Source organism: Musca autumnalis, unplaced genomic scaffold, assembly GCF_047663935.1.
Source record: "Musca autumnalis isolate F117 unplaced genomic scaffold, ASM4766393v1 scaffold_1, whole genome shotgun sequence".
NCBI lineage: Eukaryota > Metazoa > Arthropoda > Insecta > Diptera > Muscidae > Musca > Musca autumnalis.
In genome coordinates, this window is record NW_027411644.1 from 328,902,091 (window position 1) to 328,919,246 (window position 17,156).

The 17,156-nt window shown below is 37.1% G+C and overlaps 1 protein-coding gene across 1 annotated transcript; it reads right to left on the reverse strand.

The window, feature by feature from the left end:
- Nucleotides 1-349: 349 nt before the first annotated feature.
- LOC141393685 (uncharacterized) lies at nucleotides 350-7,878 on the reverse strand. Its single transcript, XM_073967042.1, has 3 exons — nucleotides 7,187-7,878; nucleotides 6,712-7,000; nucleotides 350-457 (listed from the first exon to the last, which is right to left on the reverse strand). Exons 1-3 carry the CDS (start codon nucleotides 7,876-7,878, stop codon nucleotides 350-352), a joined length of 1,089 nt encoding a protein of 362 aa, XP_073823143.1.
- Nucleotides 7,879-17,156: the final 9,278 nt, after the last annotated feature.

Genomic DNA, 17,156 nt, shown 5'->3' on the forward strand with positions numbered 1-17,156 from the left:
CCCTTTTGAATGAATAGTTTCAATTCCAATGAGTTCCATGTCCAATACGTGTGTCGTAGCAAATTACTGTAGGTACGTAACTGTAAGTGTGTCTATTTAACTCGTATTCACTTCAAGTACACGCACTCTCTGATTGTTTGTTTTTAGTTATTTGTTGTTGCTTTAGATGGCTCTTCCTTAACGGACACGGTGTATTATTGATGCCGTTTGTTTCACTCACCATGGTCTTTAAGTGGCGCCTTTTTTGTGGCTCTTGTTGTTGTTGTCATAAGTTTTACCGGGATTTGTTTGTGATTTTTTATTGATTTTACACTTTTGTGGGTAATAATTGTCCTTCTTGAAACTCTTCTCAAGCACTTGTCTCCGGCTTGTTAGAGATCAGAGATTTAGATTGCATGCGTTTTGCTCTTGTATTGGCCACTACTTGACTTCTGGTTTTCATTAATTGTTTCAATGGCTTTATTGTAAAAAATGTTCTCGTTAATTTTTTGTCATTATACCTAGTAATAATGATGATCGAAAGGAACATTATCGATGTTATAAATGAAAGGAATTGGTATTTTTTAAATAATCAGGATGGGCAATAAATAAAATGTTTAGCCTTTCCATTCTGTAAGATCCCGATAAAAAATACACTTAATACATACAGTTAGGGATTAAAGTTTACATACTTACTTACTTACTTAGCTGGCCCATTACAGAACATTTGTTCTATAGGCCGAACTAAGAAGAGATATCCATTCCTCTCTATTTGTTGCTTTGCACTCTGGAATACCGCGCCTTGTCATCTCATCCACTTGTTTGCGCCATCTATTCCTTGGCCTGCCAATTCTGCGTGCACCGCCATGTGGCATGCATTCATACGCCTTTTTAGCGGGTTCATCATCGCTCATTCTTATGATATGGCCTAGCCAACGCAATCGCTGCATCTCGATACGTTTAACAATATCGATGTCGTTGTATAGCAGATACAGCTCGTGGTTCATGCGACGTCGATATTCACCGTCAACGCAGATTGGTCCGTAGATCTTTCGAAGAATTTTTCTCTCAAACACACCAAGCACTGCCATGTCTGCTTGCGCAAGTACCCAGGCTTCGGAGCCATACATCAGCACGGGTAGTATCAGTGTTTTGTAGAGCGTTATTTTTGTTTGACGAGATGTGGCTTTGTTTTTAAACTGCTTACTTAATCCAAAGTAGCATCTGTTGGCCAATACAATTCTTCTTTTTATTTCACAACTGATGTCGTTTGTTGTGTTGACGGAGGTGCCGAGGTAGACGAAGTCTTTTACTACCTCAATATTATAGGAACCAACTTCCACAGTCGGTCCGAGCTCAATGGACGCATTGCGCGTCGACACCATCAACTTGGTCTTCTCACCGTTTACCGCCAGACCCACTTTAGCAGATTCTCCTTCGACCTTTATAAAGGTATCAGTTACTTCTTTTACTGATCGACCCATGATGTCTATATCATCAGCATAAGCAAGTAACATGTGACTATTGGTGTAGATTGTGCCACTTCTTTTGACGTTTGCCTCTCGTATAACGTTTTCTAGCTGGATGTTGAAGAGGTCACACGAAAGGCTGTCTCCTTGTCTGAAACCTCTTTTGGTACCAAATTCTTCGGAGAGGTTCTTTCCTATTTTAACTGAGGACCTCGTGTCAGTTAAAGTCATTTTACAAAGCCGGATGAACTTTGCTGGGATACTAAATTCAGACATGGCTTGGAATTATTATTCTTCAGCCGATTTATTGCTGTCTTTACCTCATCTTGGCTGGGCGGTATACATTCAATACCATCTTCTGGGATTGGGACTGTGCTATCTTTGTCGTCTTCGCTGCTATTGGATACCAACAGTTTTGAAAAATGTTCTTTCCATATCCTGAGTACACTATCTCTATCAGTTACCAAATTACCTTGCTGGTCTCTACAGGAGGATGTGCCTGTACCAAACCCATCAGTTTGATGCTTGACTCTTTGGTAGAATTTTCGGACTTCATTCTGGCTCCTGTACATCTCGATTTTTTCACACTCCCGCTTTTCCATCTCTCTCTTTTTCCTGCGGAAAAGAAGTTTCTCCTCTCTCCTTTTTTCCCTGTATCCCTCTCGTGCGCTAGGCGTTGCTACAGATAGTAAAGTAGCCCTATATGCCGCATTTTTCTCTTCGGTGGCAGCACGACACTCCTGATCATACCATGGATTCCTTGGTGGAGGCCTCTGGTATCCAAGTATGGATTTTGCGGCTGTTTGCATGGAGTGGGCTATGCTTTGCCATTGCTCTGAAATGTTGTTGGGATGAGGAGTGCTTTGATTAAGCAATTGGGCTTGTTGAGTGGAATATGCTGTTTACCGATGTCTAACTTTCGTGTTGTGTCTGTTCGTACTTTCTTTGCTACGTTTAAGCGGGTGCGTACCTTTGCTGCAACAAGGTAGTGGTCCGAATCAATGTTTGCGCCTCGGAACGATCGTACATCCAACACGCTCGATGAATGTCTTCCATCTATCACAGCATGATGAATTTGATTTCTTGTTTTCTGATCTGGAGACAACCAGGTGCCCTTATGAATATCGAGATGATTTAATCTGGTACTGCTAACTACCATTTTTTTTGCAGCTGCAAAGTCTATCAGCCTCATACCATTGTTAGATGTTTCACTGTGGAGACTGAATTTCCCGACTGTTAGGCCAAAGATATTCTCCTTTCCAATTTTGGCATTAAATCGCCTAGAATGATTTTAATGTCATGGGCAGGGCAACGGTCATATGTTTCTTCTAAGCGCTCGTAACATATATCTTTAGTCTGTTCGTCCTTTTCTTCAGTGGGAGCATGAGCGCAAATAAAGCTGATGTTGAAGAATTTAGCTTTTATTCGAATTGCAGTAAGTCTTTCACTCACTGGGGTGAAACTTGATACCAGATGTTTTAGCCTCCGACTAACTACGAATCCGCAACCAAACTCATGCTTTACGCCACGGCAGATATATTACAGTGCGTCACCTTTAGGTGTTGTTGTGACGCCTTTCCCAATCCATCGTATTTCCTGTATGGCAGTAATATCGACCTTGTACTTTTCAGAAATACTTGTACTTTTCAGAAAATAAAATGAAAGAAAATGAAAAAAACTGCAAAGAATAAAGAAACAAAACAGAATTTGAGAGTACAGGGGTGTGTGTGTGCCCCCTCTTAATCCTCTCTACTCCCTCGCCCATAAACTCAATTTTCTTTCCCATTAACTTTGAACGTCTAAACATCGACAAATGTCAATTCCATAGCACAAACGTCAAATAAATGCTCATAAAGTGGGTTAACCCGGCAAAAGACTCTAATGTTTTGATTATAGCCTTTTGCAGGGCTAACCTTCTTTATGAGGATTTGTTTGATGTATATGTAATGGAATTGACATTTAAAACCCAGTGGGTTTGTTAAATCCGGTTATATACAAACGTACTATAACCGTACTAAAAGAAGCACTATTTTACTAAATTCACATTTTTTTAAGTTTTATAAGAAATAATTCAAAAATTGTTTATATCATCGGAAAGTAAAAAAAATCGAAGCAAATGAGCTTTAGCTTTATAGAAATTGGAAACATTTACTCGGAATGACGAAGGATTGAAGTTAGGCAAATCCTTACAGTTCCGACTATTGGTGCACATATTCTTTATAAAATTGTTGTCAGAAAGGAATAAACAAATATTGCTTTGAATCTTTAGGCTAACGAGGGTATATACACTTTGATGCGACCAAAAATGTGCCTTATAGAAATAACGGTCTTAGACTCCAAGTATGTTTGGACGAAATTCGTTTCAGCCAATTTGGTGTCGACATAGCCATGTCCGTCTGTCTGTCTGGTTGGAGCGCACGATAACTCTCGAACGGATCAACCGATTCGAATCAAATTTTGGGTATCGTCAGCGTTGTCAGTATTGGGGATTTTTCCCCAAATTGGGGAATTTTTATTTGAAATGGGGAAAAAAATTTCGACTTGGGGAATGGGGAAAATTTTGAGGAAATCTTAAAAATATTTGGGGATTTTTGGGGAATTTCTTTTTTGACTAATTACTTCAGATTATCTGTTGTGGAATTCTGTAACTCATATTTTGAGTTTCCGACAAAAATTAGTAAAATTAACAACAACACCCTTGCTATCGGTAGAATTCTACGACTACTATTTATTGGTCGTTAACTTACCGACAAATATCGTTAATTGTCGAAGTTATAAGCATTTTAAAGTTACCGATTTTTGTCGGTAACCCGAAAAATGTATTACAGAATTCCACTACTGGGACTCAATTCTTGTTCTATGAAAATTTGAAATGAAAACTTTTATAAAGGAAATAAATGCCAAATGAAAAATTTTATAAAGGAAATATTTTTCATTTCAAATTTTCATAGAACAAGAATCCAGCCCCTGAACTTTTTTAATGTCTGTAGGTGAATAGTAGTAGCTCACGCGTGGCGCACAAATAACACGCGTCATATACTAACTGGTCACAGTTGTAATACCCAGCAAAAGTTTGCATTCGCGGATGCAGTTGAAGTGCCGTTAGAGTACATCTTTTTCTATGAATTTTACAAGGGAGCGCGCAGCTAGGATGCACTCCATTTTGCTTCCACAGCACACAGCTAGGATGCACTCCATTTTCGATCCAAATCATAGCTTTTGATGTAGTGTTTTGGATTGAATTTAAAGCACTCAACGGATTTAGTCAGTCTAAAGATGCAATAAAAATGCAAGCCATTGCGAAATATCCCAGAATAAATAAAATGCATTTATTATTGCTGCATAAAACAATAACACAAAGAACATTATTATATAAAAACAAATTAAAAAAAGTTTCCATTACATACAATTACATTTGAGTTTACAAATAACCCAAGCGCATCTAATTTTCCTTCATCATCCTAAAGGTTTTTTATGTTGCCTTCCCATCACTAGTTCAGCTTTCGACATGGACTCCAACTGCACTCCACTCCATTAAAAATTTCCGTCTCGTGAATTACCGCAAAATTTGTTCGCAACTTAAGTTTTTATTTCTTTATTTTATAACAAGTTCTTAGACATGTATACACTCTCTCTTATTTTTAGAATAAATGTAGGGATCTCTAAAGCAACTGCTTATAAATTGAATCCAACGGAGTGCATTTTTCATAACTCCGTGTGGACTGCATCGAAAGATGTTGTGAAATCATAACACCACATGCACAACTTCCAAAATTTTTTGCTGGGTACAAATATGCATTTTTTTTAAACTTACAAACAATTTTACGCTGATATTTGCAGCAATTTTGAACCATATTTAATGATATGAATTTCAATAGTAGTTATTTGTTGAAAAATGCTTGGGGATTTTTTTGAGGAAATTCAATAAAATCTGGGGAATTTTGGGGAAAAGTTTTGGACAAGTTGGGGAAAAGAGGTCAAAAAATACTGGCAACGCTGGGTATCGTAATATTTTGTCCAAACTTAGTCTATGTTTCTAATATGGGCCATATCGGTCCACTTCTTCAGGTACCTCCCTAACAAATGTTACAAATTTTTCTGTAAAATGGTGTGAAAGACAACTCTCGAAGGCAGAAATTTATTTGGTCCAAACTTTGCTCATCGTATTATTCCTTCGAGATATAGATCGTACTCAAATATGGACTATATCGGTCCACTCCTTCGGGTACCTCCCACACAAAATTCGGATAAAGTGAAGTTTAAGATCTCCTTTCGGATCTTCTTCTTCTTTATTTGCATATCCGTTATCCGGATGTTAAGCGATCATACAATATTACATTTTATTACATTGTTCTTGCAAATATATAGTTTATGTGGAAAGCGATAATTGTCGGTTTTTAGCCGCTGTTAGAAGACTGAGTTCATCGCGGTATCCGGTCCAGTCTTGAATATTTTTTAGCCAGGACAATTCTCTTCGACCTCTACCACGTCTTCCTTCAACTTGGGATTTGAGAATGATCTGCAGGATCTTATATTTGTTGTTCCTCATCAAATGTCCCAAATAGGAAACTTTCCGGGTTTTGATGGTTTTAATTAGCTGCCGTTGTACATTCATTCTTCGCAGAACTTCGGCATTTGACACTCGATCGGTCCATGGAATTTTGAGCACACGTCGGTATGCCCACATTTCAAATGCTTCCAATTTCTTCTCGTCTGCTGATTTTACAGTCCATGTTTCAGCCCCGTACAATAGAACAGACCATACATAGCACTTGATAAAGCGGGTTTTAAGCTCAATGTTGATGTCGTGGCTGCTTAGTACTTTTTTGTATTTGAGAAACGCTTCTCTCGCCATTTCTATACGACATCGTATTTCATTAGAAGATTGCCACTGCTCATTTATTTGTGCTCCCAAGTATTTATATGATTTTACTCTCTCTATTTCTGATTCACGGATTTTTAGTGTGGAGTTGTAGAAATTGGTACTTTTACTAACGATCATATATTTTGTCTTAGTAAGATTAATGTATAATCCGTATGAATTACTTATCTCGTTGAGGGAACTTAAGAGACTTTGGAGTCCAACTAAAGAACTCGCTATTATCATGGTGTCATCAGCGTATCGAATATTGTTAATGAATTGTCCATGTATTTGTATCCCAATCCTTTTTCCTTCTACGCATTCTCGAAATATTTGTTCAGCATATACATTAAACAATAATGGTGAAAGTATACACGCCTGTCGAACACCTTTTGATATTACTACTTCATCTGTAGTTTCACCGGATACTTCTACTGATGCTGTCTGGTTCCAGTATAGATTTTTTATGCATCTTATGTCATTGTTTTCAATGCCTATGGATGTCAGAATTTCCATTAGCTTGTCGTGTTTAACAGTGTCAAAAGCCTTTTCATAGTCTACAAAACACATAAATACGTCTTTTTGGACATCGCGACACTTTTGGATTAGCACTTGAACACCAACTAGTGCTTCTCGAGTTCCCATTCCCTCTTTAAATCCAAATTGCGTTTCTCCCATTGCTGCCTCGCATCTGGGGTATATTCTTTTGTGAATTATACGTAGGAATACTTTTAAGGCGTGGCTCATTAGGCTAATTAATCTATAATCGTTGCACTTTCTGGCGTTTGCTTTCTTTGGTATGGGGACAAATGTAGATTTCAACCAATCTCGCGGATATTGTCCTGTCTCGTATATATTATTGAACAGTTTCACAAACAATTGTATATTGTTTTCATCGATTAATTTGAGCATTTCGGCGGGAATTTCATCTGGACCAACGGCTTTTTTGTCCTTTAACGATTTTACTGCATATATGACTTCTTCTTTGGTAATAGGATTTACACTTACGAGAGAATTTTCGTTTATGTCAGAGTTTTCATTACGATCACAATCTGATCTTTCATGATCTGTAAATAGTTTTAATATGTATTCTTTCCATATTTGCTTTCTTTGCGAGATTTCAAAAACTGCTTGGTTATTATCATCAAAGAGTATAGATGGAGGTTTCCGTTTGTATATTCCGGCTGTTTCTTTCAGCTTTTTGTGCATATTAAAGTCGTCGTGGAGTGTTTGTAGGGCTTCAATCTCTTCACATTTTCGTTTGAGTTGTTCATTTTTTGCGATACGCGTTGCGATTCTTATTTCTTTGTTGATTTCCCAATATCTTTCGAAGTTTATGTTTTTCGGATCATTTTGAACAAATTTCAGCAGGTTGTCCTTGCAAATCCCATTACCACGGTACATAAAAGCTCCAAGAATCCTTGAAGGTGTATGAACATGAAAAGGGATGGCGATGGGTTCGCCAATTTCGCCAGTGGTTGCCGACATAGTAATGAGGAACTTTCTCGACGAAACAATGAGAAATTTAACTGTGAAACCACGACTATTGACGAAATATGTCGACGACATATTGCATTACAAAAAACGACGAAATAGATAATACACTTAACGCATTGAACGCGTACAATACGCAACTAAAGTTCATAATGGAATGTGAATTTGACAAACACTTACTGTACCTTGATTCAGACATACATAGCCAAGGGAATTCACTGCTATTAAACTGGTATCTAAAACCTACTGTGTCCGGACGAACATCCTTGCCGCATCAAAATCAATACCGTAACAAACTTCATACGGCGAGATTTTCATTTTCAAATCAGCGATAAGAAATGCCATTCTAAAAACACAAAAAATGTCAGAAGAATCCTGAAGATGAACGATTTCCTCGTCAAAACTATAAATTAACCATAATGTATGTAATTGTTCCACAAACATCCCGGAAGGGATGTGTACCCTGGCAGGTGGGCATATCATTGCACCACGGTGGCACCCGCGTTCAACCATAAGAAAGTTAAAAACTTGGTTTCGGCGTCGGGTTAGTAACCCTTCCCTAGAAAAAGCGGTGTAGTAAGAAAAAATTTAAGAAACAAAAAACAAACCCCTCTAAAGTTGACGAACTCCGCAAACGTTTGAAGCATCATGATCTGCGAATCTGCACCTGGAATGTTCGCACTCTTTATAGAGAAGGTACATTTTACGCATTGGCAGATGTACTTAAAAAATATAATGCCGATATTATTGCTAAACAGGCAAAGGCGTCACAACAACACATATATTATAGGTGCCATGACACAAAGCATGAGTTTGGTTGTGGATTGTGGACATCTGGTCTCCAGCTTCACCCCAGTGAATGAAAGACTTACGTATAAGAGAAAATTTCTTCAACATTAGCTTTATCTGCTTTTATGCTCCAACTGAAGACAAAGACGAAAATTGAAAAGGAGAATATCTTTGGCACAACAGTCGGGAAATTCAGTCTCCACAGTAAAACATCTAACAATGGAATGAGGCTGAAAGACTTCGCAGCGGTAAAAGACATGGTAGTTAGCAGTACCAGATATAAGCACCTCTATATTAATACGAATAAGGGCACATGGCTGCGCAAGATCCAAGAACATGAAATCAAATTGATCACGTTGTGTAGATGGAGCACATTCATCGAGCATGTTGGATGTGCGATCCTTCCTGACGTAAAGGTACGTACCAAATAAAGTACGAACAGACACAACATCGGTAAGCTGCAATCACAATAGATAGCCACAGCGTATTCCATTCAACTAACCCAATTGTTTAATCAAAGCACTCCTCGTCCCGATAACATATTAGCACAATGGTAAAGTACTGTCCACTCCACGCAAAATCCATACTTGGATACCAGAGACCTCCACCAAGCAATCATGGTATGACCAGGAGTGTCGTGCTGCTACCGAAGAGAAAAATAATATAAGGCTACTCTACAATCAGTAGCAACGCGTAGAGTACGAAAGAGATATCGCGAGAAAAGGAGAAACGTCTTTTCCGCAGGAAAAAGAGAGAAATCGAAAAGCGGGAGTGTGAAAAAAACGAGATGTCCAATAATAGCGAAGACGACGAAGGTACTACAAATCCAATCCCAGAAGATGGTATTGAATGCGTACCGCCCAACCAAGATGAGGTAAAGTTAGCAATAAACCGACTAAAGAATAATAAGGCAGCAGGAGCCGATGGCTTACCAGCCTAGCTGTTCAAAAACGGAGGCGACACCCTGATGAGGTGTATGGATCAGCTAGTTAACACCAGAGTTCGAAAATAAACAGTACACTAACATAGTGTACCGCTCCGAGTACAGTATCACTAAAATATTTTTAGCGTTAATGTTCCGGAACACAAACACTAAAAAATATTTTAGTGATACTGTTCCGGAGCACATCGATAAACGTAGTGTACCACATTTTGGTACACTAAAAATCGTAGTGCTCCGCAGTCGGAAAACGCCTGATTTGATTTTTGGACAATGGATCAATAAAAATCGTAGTGTTCGGCTGCGGAGCACTAAAAATCGTAGTGTTTCGACTGCCGGATCACTAAAAATCGCAGTGTTCCGACTGCCGGATCACTAAAAATGTTAGTGTTCCGACTACCGGATCTCTAAAAATCTAAACAATGGAACAATAAAAATCGCAGTGTTCGGCTGCGGAGCACTAAAAATCGTAGTGTTCCGACTGCCGGACCACTACGATGTTTAATGTTCTGCAGTCGAACACTACGATTTTTAGTGCTCCATTGTCCAAAAACCAAACCAAACATACATGGATGTAACATTTTATCTTAATTTTTATTAATCAAATTTAACCAAATATTTCATTTTCCTAAGAAAACATAATTCCTTTGTTATTTTTTAGTTTTCCAACACGTGGTGCACTACGATTTTTAGTGATCCGGCAGTCGGAACACTAAAATTTTTAGTGCTCCGCAGTCGGAACACTAAAATTTTTAGGCTCCGCAGTCGGAGCACTACGATTTTTAGTGCTCCGGCAGTCGGAACACTAAAATTTTTAGTGCTCCGCAGTCGGAACACTACGATTTTTAGTCCTCCGCAGTCGGAGCACTACGATTTTTAGTGCTCCGGCATGCGGTACACTACGATTATCGTTGTGTTCCGGTACAGTATCACTAAAATATTTTTTAGTGTTTGTGTTCCGGAGCGGTACACTATCGTAGTGTACCTATCCATCTTGGTACGGTACAGAACGGTACGGTACGATACCATAGTGTTTATTTTCGAACACTGGTTAACATCACCACCAGAACCCGACGATTGGAACATGTCAACAAGAAAGGAAATAAGACTGTATGCTCTAACTATAGGGGCTTAAGTCTTCTCCCTATTTCCTACAAGATTATCGAAGATTTTTTTTCCATCATTTCTTAATTTTGTCGCCAATCTACTCTCTTCCGGGTAATAGTGCTAATTTCCACCTATCCATCAATTATTTTTTTTAATTTTGTTTAATATTACCTGCGTCTTTTTACGTGATAATTTGTAATAATTATTACTAATACTGCAGATTTTGACAGTTGTATTAAGGAAAAGTTGCTGAAAAAAATGTTTCAGCAACATTTAGTAAGTAAAAAGACACGCTTACTATTAGCACAGTTAAATTGCTAACCCACCTTTATTAAAATTTATTGGATTATTCTTCTTTATTGCATATTCGATATTCGAATGTTAGCGACCATATTACATTTCATGTATAATTTTCTTTATATATTATTGATAAAATATGAATATAAATCTCTGTTTCTTGCGACACTTATTAAATTTTCTGCATTTCGAAATTCCGTCCATTGTTGAATATTTTGAAGCCAGGACATCTCTTGTCTTCCTCTGCTGCGTTTACCTTCTATTTTGGCTTGTAGAATTCTTTGCAGGATGCGGTATTTTGGGTTTCGCATTATGTGTCCGAGATATGAAATTTTTCTCCTTTTTATGTGATCGAAGAGTTCTCTTGTTTTATTCAATCTTCGTAGAACTTCGTCATTTGATACGTGAGCTATCCACGGTATTTTAAGAATTCTTCGATATATCCACATTTCGAAGGCTTCTAAGCGCTTGACATCTATTGCTTTTAAAGTCCATACTTCCACAGAATATAACAAAACTGGCCATATGTAGGCCTTTATGAACCTTGTCTTTGTTGCAATGTTACTATCATGGCTTGTTAATACTCTTTTGTATTTGTGAAAGGTGTCTCTTGCCATTTCTATCCGGCATTTAATTTCTTTGGAGTTATCCCACTGATCATTTATTGAAAACCCGAGATATTTGAAGCTCGACACTCTCTCGAGTGGAGTGTTATGAATTGTTATATTCATGTTTTCAAAATTATTTTTCTTGCTTATTATCATATATTTTGTTTTATTGGTGTTTAATCTTAACCCATATGTTTCACTACACGCAGTTAGTCTTGTGACAAGGTTTTGTAGACCCGATAAGCTGTCTGCTATTAGGGTAGTATCGTCAGCGTATCTGATATTGTTTACGTATTCATTATTTATTAGGACTCCTTCTTGGACGTTGTTAACTGATTCCTTGAATATTTTTTCGGAATAAATATTAAACAATAGTGGGGACAGTGTACAGCCCTGTCTTACTCCTTTGGATATAGATATTTCTTCCGTAATTTCTCCATCGATATTAACATGTGCACTTTGATGCCAATACAGACTTTTAATGCATCTAATTTCTTTCTCGCTTATTCCAATTGACGCCAGAATATCCATGAGCTTGTCATGCTGTACGGTGTCAAATGCTTTCTCGTAGTCTATAAAGCACATAAATATATCCTTATTGACATCTCTACATTTTTGAACCAACACTTGAACGCAGAATAGTGCTTCACGCGTTCCTTTTGCTTCTTTGAAGCCAAATTGTGTTTCACCCATTTCCCTTTCGCATTTTTCATATATCCGTTTATGTATAATTTTAAGGAAGATTTTTAGGGCATGGCTCATTAGGCTGATAAGTCGGTAGTCGTTGCATCTTTTCGGGTGAGATTTTTTTGGGATGGTTATAAATGTGGACTTCAGCCAATCCTGGGGGTATTGTCCTGTGTCATATATGTGGTTAAATAGTTTTGTTAGCAGGTCAACATTGTCACCATTTATCATTTTTAGTATTTCGGCAGGTATTTCGTCAGGACCCGTGGCTTTTCGTTCTCGGAGGGATTTTAATGCATCTTCAACTTCATTGTTTGTGATTGCCTCGCCTGTCATTTGGTGTGATATCCGGTTGTCATAATCCGATCTGGTAGAGTCTCTGAATAAGTTTTGTATGTATTCTTTCCAGATATCTTTCTTCTCAGCAGTTTCAAAAACGGGTTCATTATTATTGTTGTAAAGGACTGATGAATTGGTATTTCTGTAAATGCCGGCTGCTTCTTTCATTTTTTTGTGTATCTGGAAGTCGTCGTGCAGTGTCATCAGTCGTTCAATTTCTTGGCATTGACTGTTCAGGTGGTTATTTTTGGCTATACGCACTTCCCTTTGAATTTCCCTGTTGATTTCCCAATACATCTCGTAGTTACTATTTTTGTATTTTCTACGCTCATCCATCAGTTGAAGTATCTCTTCAGTCATCCAACTTTTACTCTTTGGTTTTGTGTAGTTTCCAAGCGTGTTACGTGCAATTGAATTGATTGTGGTCTTCACACTGTTCCATATATTTTCCACGTCATTCCTGTTGATATTGATTAATTCTGTGTTGACTTGAGAAGAAACGTCAGACCTTATTATAGGATTTTCGAGTTTTCCGATGTCAATTTTTCGATTTCGTGCTTTATTTGACTGGCGTGCTAGTTTTATGTGCATTTTTGCCATCAGGAGATTGTGGTCAGATGGTACATCTGCGCTAGGGTATGTTGTGACCTTTCTTACAGACGAGCAGTGTCGCCTGTTTATAAGTATGAAATCTATTTGGTTCCTTATCACATTGCCGACTCTATCTTGGGGGGATTTCCAAGTATATAACCTTCTTGGCGGCAGGGTGAACAGAGTATTGGTAATTTTCATTTTAAATTCCTGGCAAAATTCGATGAGTCTGTCACCTCTTTCATTTCTATCTCCTAGGCCATATATTCCTTTTACTCCTGCAACTATATCGCTTCCTACCTTTGCATTGAAATCGCCTTGGATTATGGTTATTTCATGCGGCTTTGTTATTTTAATGAGTTCTTCGACTTCAATGTAAAACGCTTCAATCTCGTCATTACTTTTATCTGCTGTAGGTGCATAGACTTGAATTATATTAATGTTGACTGGTTTTGCTGATATTTTTATTATCATAGTTCGATCAGATTTTGGAATGAATCCGATGACACTTTTGGCTATATGTTCCTTCACTATAATGCCAACTCCATTCCGATGATTTCTATTCGAGTTACCTGAAAAGTATATTTTGGCATTTTGGGATACAAAATCTCCAGTGTTTGGCCACCAAGTTTCACACACTCCCAGTATGTCCACATTGAGTCTATCCATTTCAGCTATGGTATTGTTGAGTTTTCCTGCTTCATATAAACTTCGAATATTCCATGTACCAATATTCAGTGTCTTTTTGGTTTTACCTCCGGGGATTCTTAGCACCCTCGAGTTACCGGAGATTGAGGGCCGTGTGTTTTGTTCTGCATTCATTGTTATATGGTTTTCAAGGGATAAATACATCAGTGATTTCCCCTTATCTTCTGATGGGTTTTAAGTTTACCGTCTTGATTTCAGCCGCTCTTCCTAGAGTACAGACGCTGTTTGCAGCCGCCCACTGTGGAAACAGACACCGCTACCTGTTGGTCCGCGAGAGGTATTTGATTTCCCTCCTACCACCCATATCTGGGAAGCATTCCCCTATCCGCCACCTGGGGACGCGTCCTCTAGGGGTTACAGGCTCCCCCGAGGATTATAAATTGGATTATAGGTAAATAATAAAAAAAATCCAAAATGTACTTATTTTTTGCCCAACCAAATTTTGGACTTTTCCCGTTTTTATGCTGTTGCATCATTGATTAAAATAGAAGTTTAAAAATGTAAAGCAGTTCACATCATATTAGAGTAAAAACCGATGGTGAAGCACAAACATAAACTTTGATGTACTTATTATTTTGGCCATATGTGTATGTACATATGTGTGTTTTTTGTATTTTGAAAACAAAAGCCAAACTAATAGCTCATTTAGACTAGCCATAAATCCTCGACTGGATTTAATAAATCCAGTACAAATCTCATTGCATTTAGATATACCTTTTGGAGGTTTAAAATGACAGTCAGCTGATTTTTGTTCATAGCACAATTACCAAGGTAGATGCATCAGCCCATCTGCTCGAATTTGAAACGTTAAAAGAAGTTCTTGTAAATTGAATTCGTCTCAAAAAACATACGCCAAATTACAAATTTATTGTTTAATATTGCAAATGTTCGCACATTATGCTACTAATGCTAACTAAAGATCAAATAAAGAATTATTTTATTGCTTAGACATCGTAAATATTAGTCTTGTTTGTTTAAAATCAACTTTGTACATCAAAACAAATTTAATTTTTCCGCCTTGTTTACAAATGTTGACGTTTTAAATTATTAGCAATTCACCGATGCATCTACCTTGTTTCTTGTGCCAGCTTGCAACTTTTTGTATTTTCTAGCAACATGTTGCAAAAAACAGAGGATTTATGCCGGATTTAAAACAAATCCACTCAATACGAGGATTTATTTTTGTATGGGAAATCTGGTAGATTTTGGCTGGATTTAGCAAATAAAACCTGATAATGTGCTAAATCCGGCTAATGATGTCATATCTAAATGGCTTATAATCATGCAAATCAATCTATTGTAAAGGAAAATTATGTGTATCTACGAATGAAGAAAGGTTTAATTTGTTTTAATAACGGGTTCGTGATTTAAACGGGATTTCGGTCGTAACGTATTTGGGTAATACGGGCGCCCAAGACACTTGTCGTAGGATGGTGAATTATTTTAGTACGTCGCGTTGAATATTAGGTATAAGAGTTACAATTTGTTTTCGGATGGCAGATATAAATTTCTATTGAATTTCACGCCTACGGGCTTAAAAAATTTATTTATCAAGGGTTTATTCCAAAATATAAGATTTCTTTGCAGAAGAAGACTTCGTGGCTCCCATGTGCTATAAGCCGACCTTTTAATCCAAGTTTTATTTTGGAAAATCCTAGATCAACCCTTTGGAATCTCATTTTAACTAACCCTTTAGGGCATTGGTGCTCGCTTCCTTATGGTAGCGTAAAAACAAACCACATGTATTCTCTCTTTAGTTCTAATTTGCCATTGCTTAGCAATGGAGAGAGTGTCTTACCACTACTAATACACCAACTATTCTGAGCACCCCTGCTCTAGGGTAGAATAGGATGCAGTCCAATTTGCATTCAAAGCACGTGTTTTGATGCAGTGCTTTGGATTGAATTTGAAGGCACTCTTCGGAATGTGCGTTTATGCAATTTAAAGATCCAATAAAAATGCAAGCCATTGCAAACTGTCCCAAAAAAATAAAAAGAATTTATTGTTTGTGTAAAACAAGAATAATAAGAATTTTATTACATTAACACAGATTATTAAATTTCTTTATTAAATTCAATCGCAACTGACTTTGTTTCTTCCTCTCTTCATTTAATCCAAGCTGAACCGTTCTTGCTTCATCTGCTAAAGGGGTTCTTATATTGTCTTCCCAATACCAGTTGAGGTTTCGACATGTACTCCAACGGCACTTCATTTGGAAATGTTCCCAACTTGTGGTTGTATTTTTTTATGTTTTAAAAAATTTAGAAACTGATGCACACTTTTTCTGTCTATCGTATGGCAGTTGTAAATTTTTGAATCAAAAAATAGGCTTTATTGAAAAAATATAGCAGAAGGCCGACACTGTGGTACCTTAAACGCATTTTACATTTAACATGTTTTATAAAACATGCATCCTTTAAGTTGTCAGTTCCATACAATATATGTCAAATAAATGACGTAAACTCCCAAAACACCTGTTTTAAGTGCAAGTGTAAAATGCGTTACAGCTGTAAAATATTAATACATCACGTCCTTAAACCTTTAAAACCCAGACAAAATTACAATTTTACTTTTAGCTCCAATGTAATTTTTGAAAATAGCTCTAATGTATTTTTTGGGAATATGAAAAACAATTTTTTTCCAACGCAACATTTCTTTCGTTGAGTCAAGTCATATTACTATTCATGATATTTTTAAAGTTTTTTCAAGAACTCAGGAAATTCTTTCTTTCACTTTCTACATTAAGTTGAAAGGACAGTGAGGACAAAACTCACGGAGAGTTTTCATTCAGAATAATGTTAGGTTTACATTTACGAAGTCCACTCGATTTCAACCGTTAATTCCATTGCTTAAACGTCAAATGAAATCCAATGGCTTTCAGATGAAATTTCATTTGACGTATACACAAAGGAATTGACAGTTGAAATCCAATCGATTTCGTAAATGTAAACTAAGGCCATGTTTATATTACAGCCTTTTGAAGGGTTAACCTTCTTAATGAGGATTTGTTTGACGTATACGCAAAGGAATTGACATTTGAAACCCAGTGGGCTTGTTAAATTCGATTATATAAAACGTACTATTACTATAACCCGATTATTTTTTATTTATCTTAATATATAAAATAGCTTAGTGATAAGATAGATTTTGACCAAACCTAGGGTTCTTATAATTTTTGGATCGTTGATTTCATGTTTGTTTCTTATTATTTTTGGATCGTTGATTTCATGTTTGTGCTTTAGGTATATGGTGTTTTTGACAACTTTACTGACAAGCATGCGAGGAAT

Bases quoted from the DNA above. Each gene is read 5' to 3' on its own strand.
- LOC141393685 (XM_073967042.1), bottom strand. From the start codon at position 7,878: ATGTCGTCGACATATTTCGTCAATAGTCGTGGTTTCACAGTTAAATTT. The intron at 7,001-7,186 runs GTTTGTGAAACT...AATATACCCCAG, and splicing joins GATGAAAACAATATACAATT to ATGCGAGGCAGCAATGGGAG. The intron at 458-6,711 runs GTAATATCAAAA...TTTACAATAAAG, and splicing joins GTGAAACTACAGATGAAGTA to CCATTGAAACAATTAATGAA.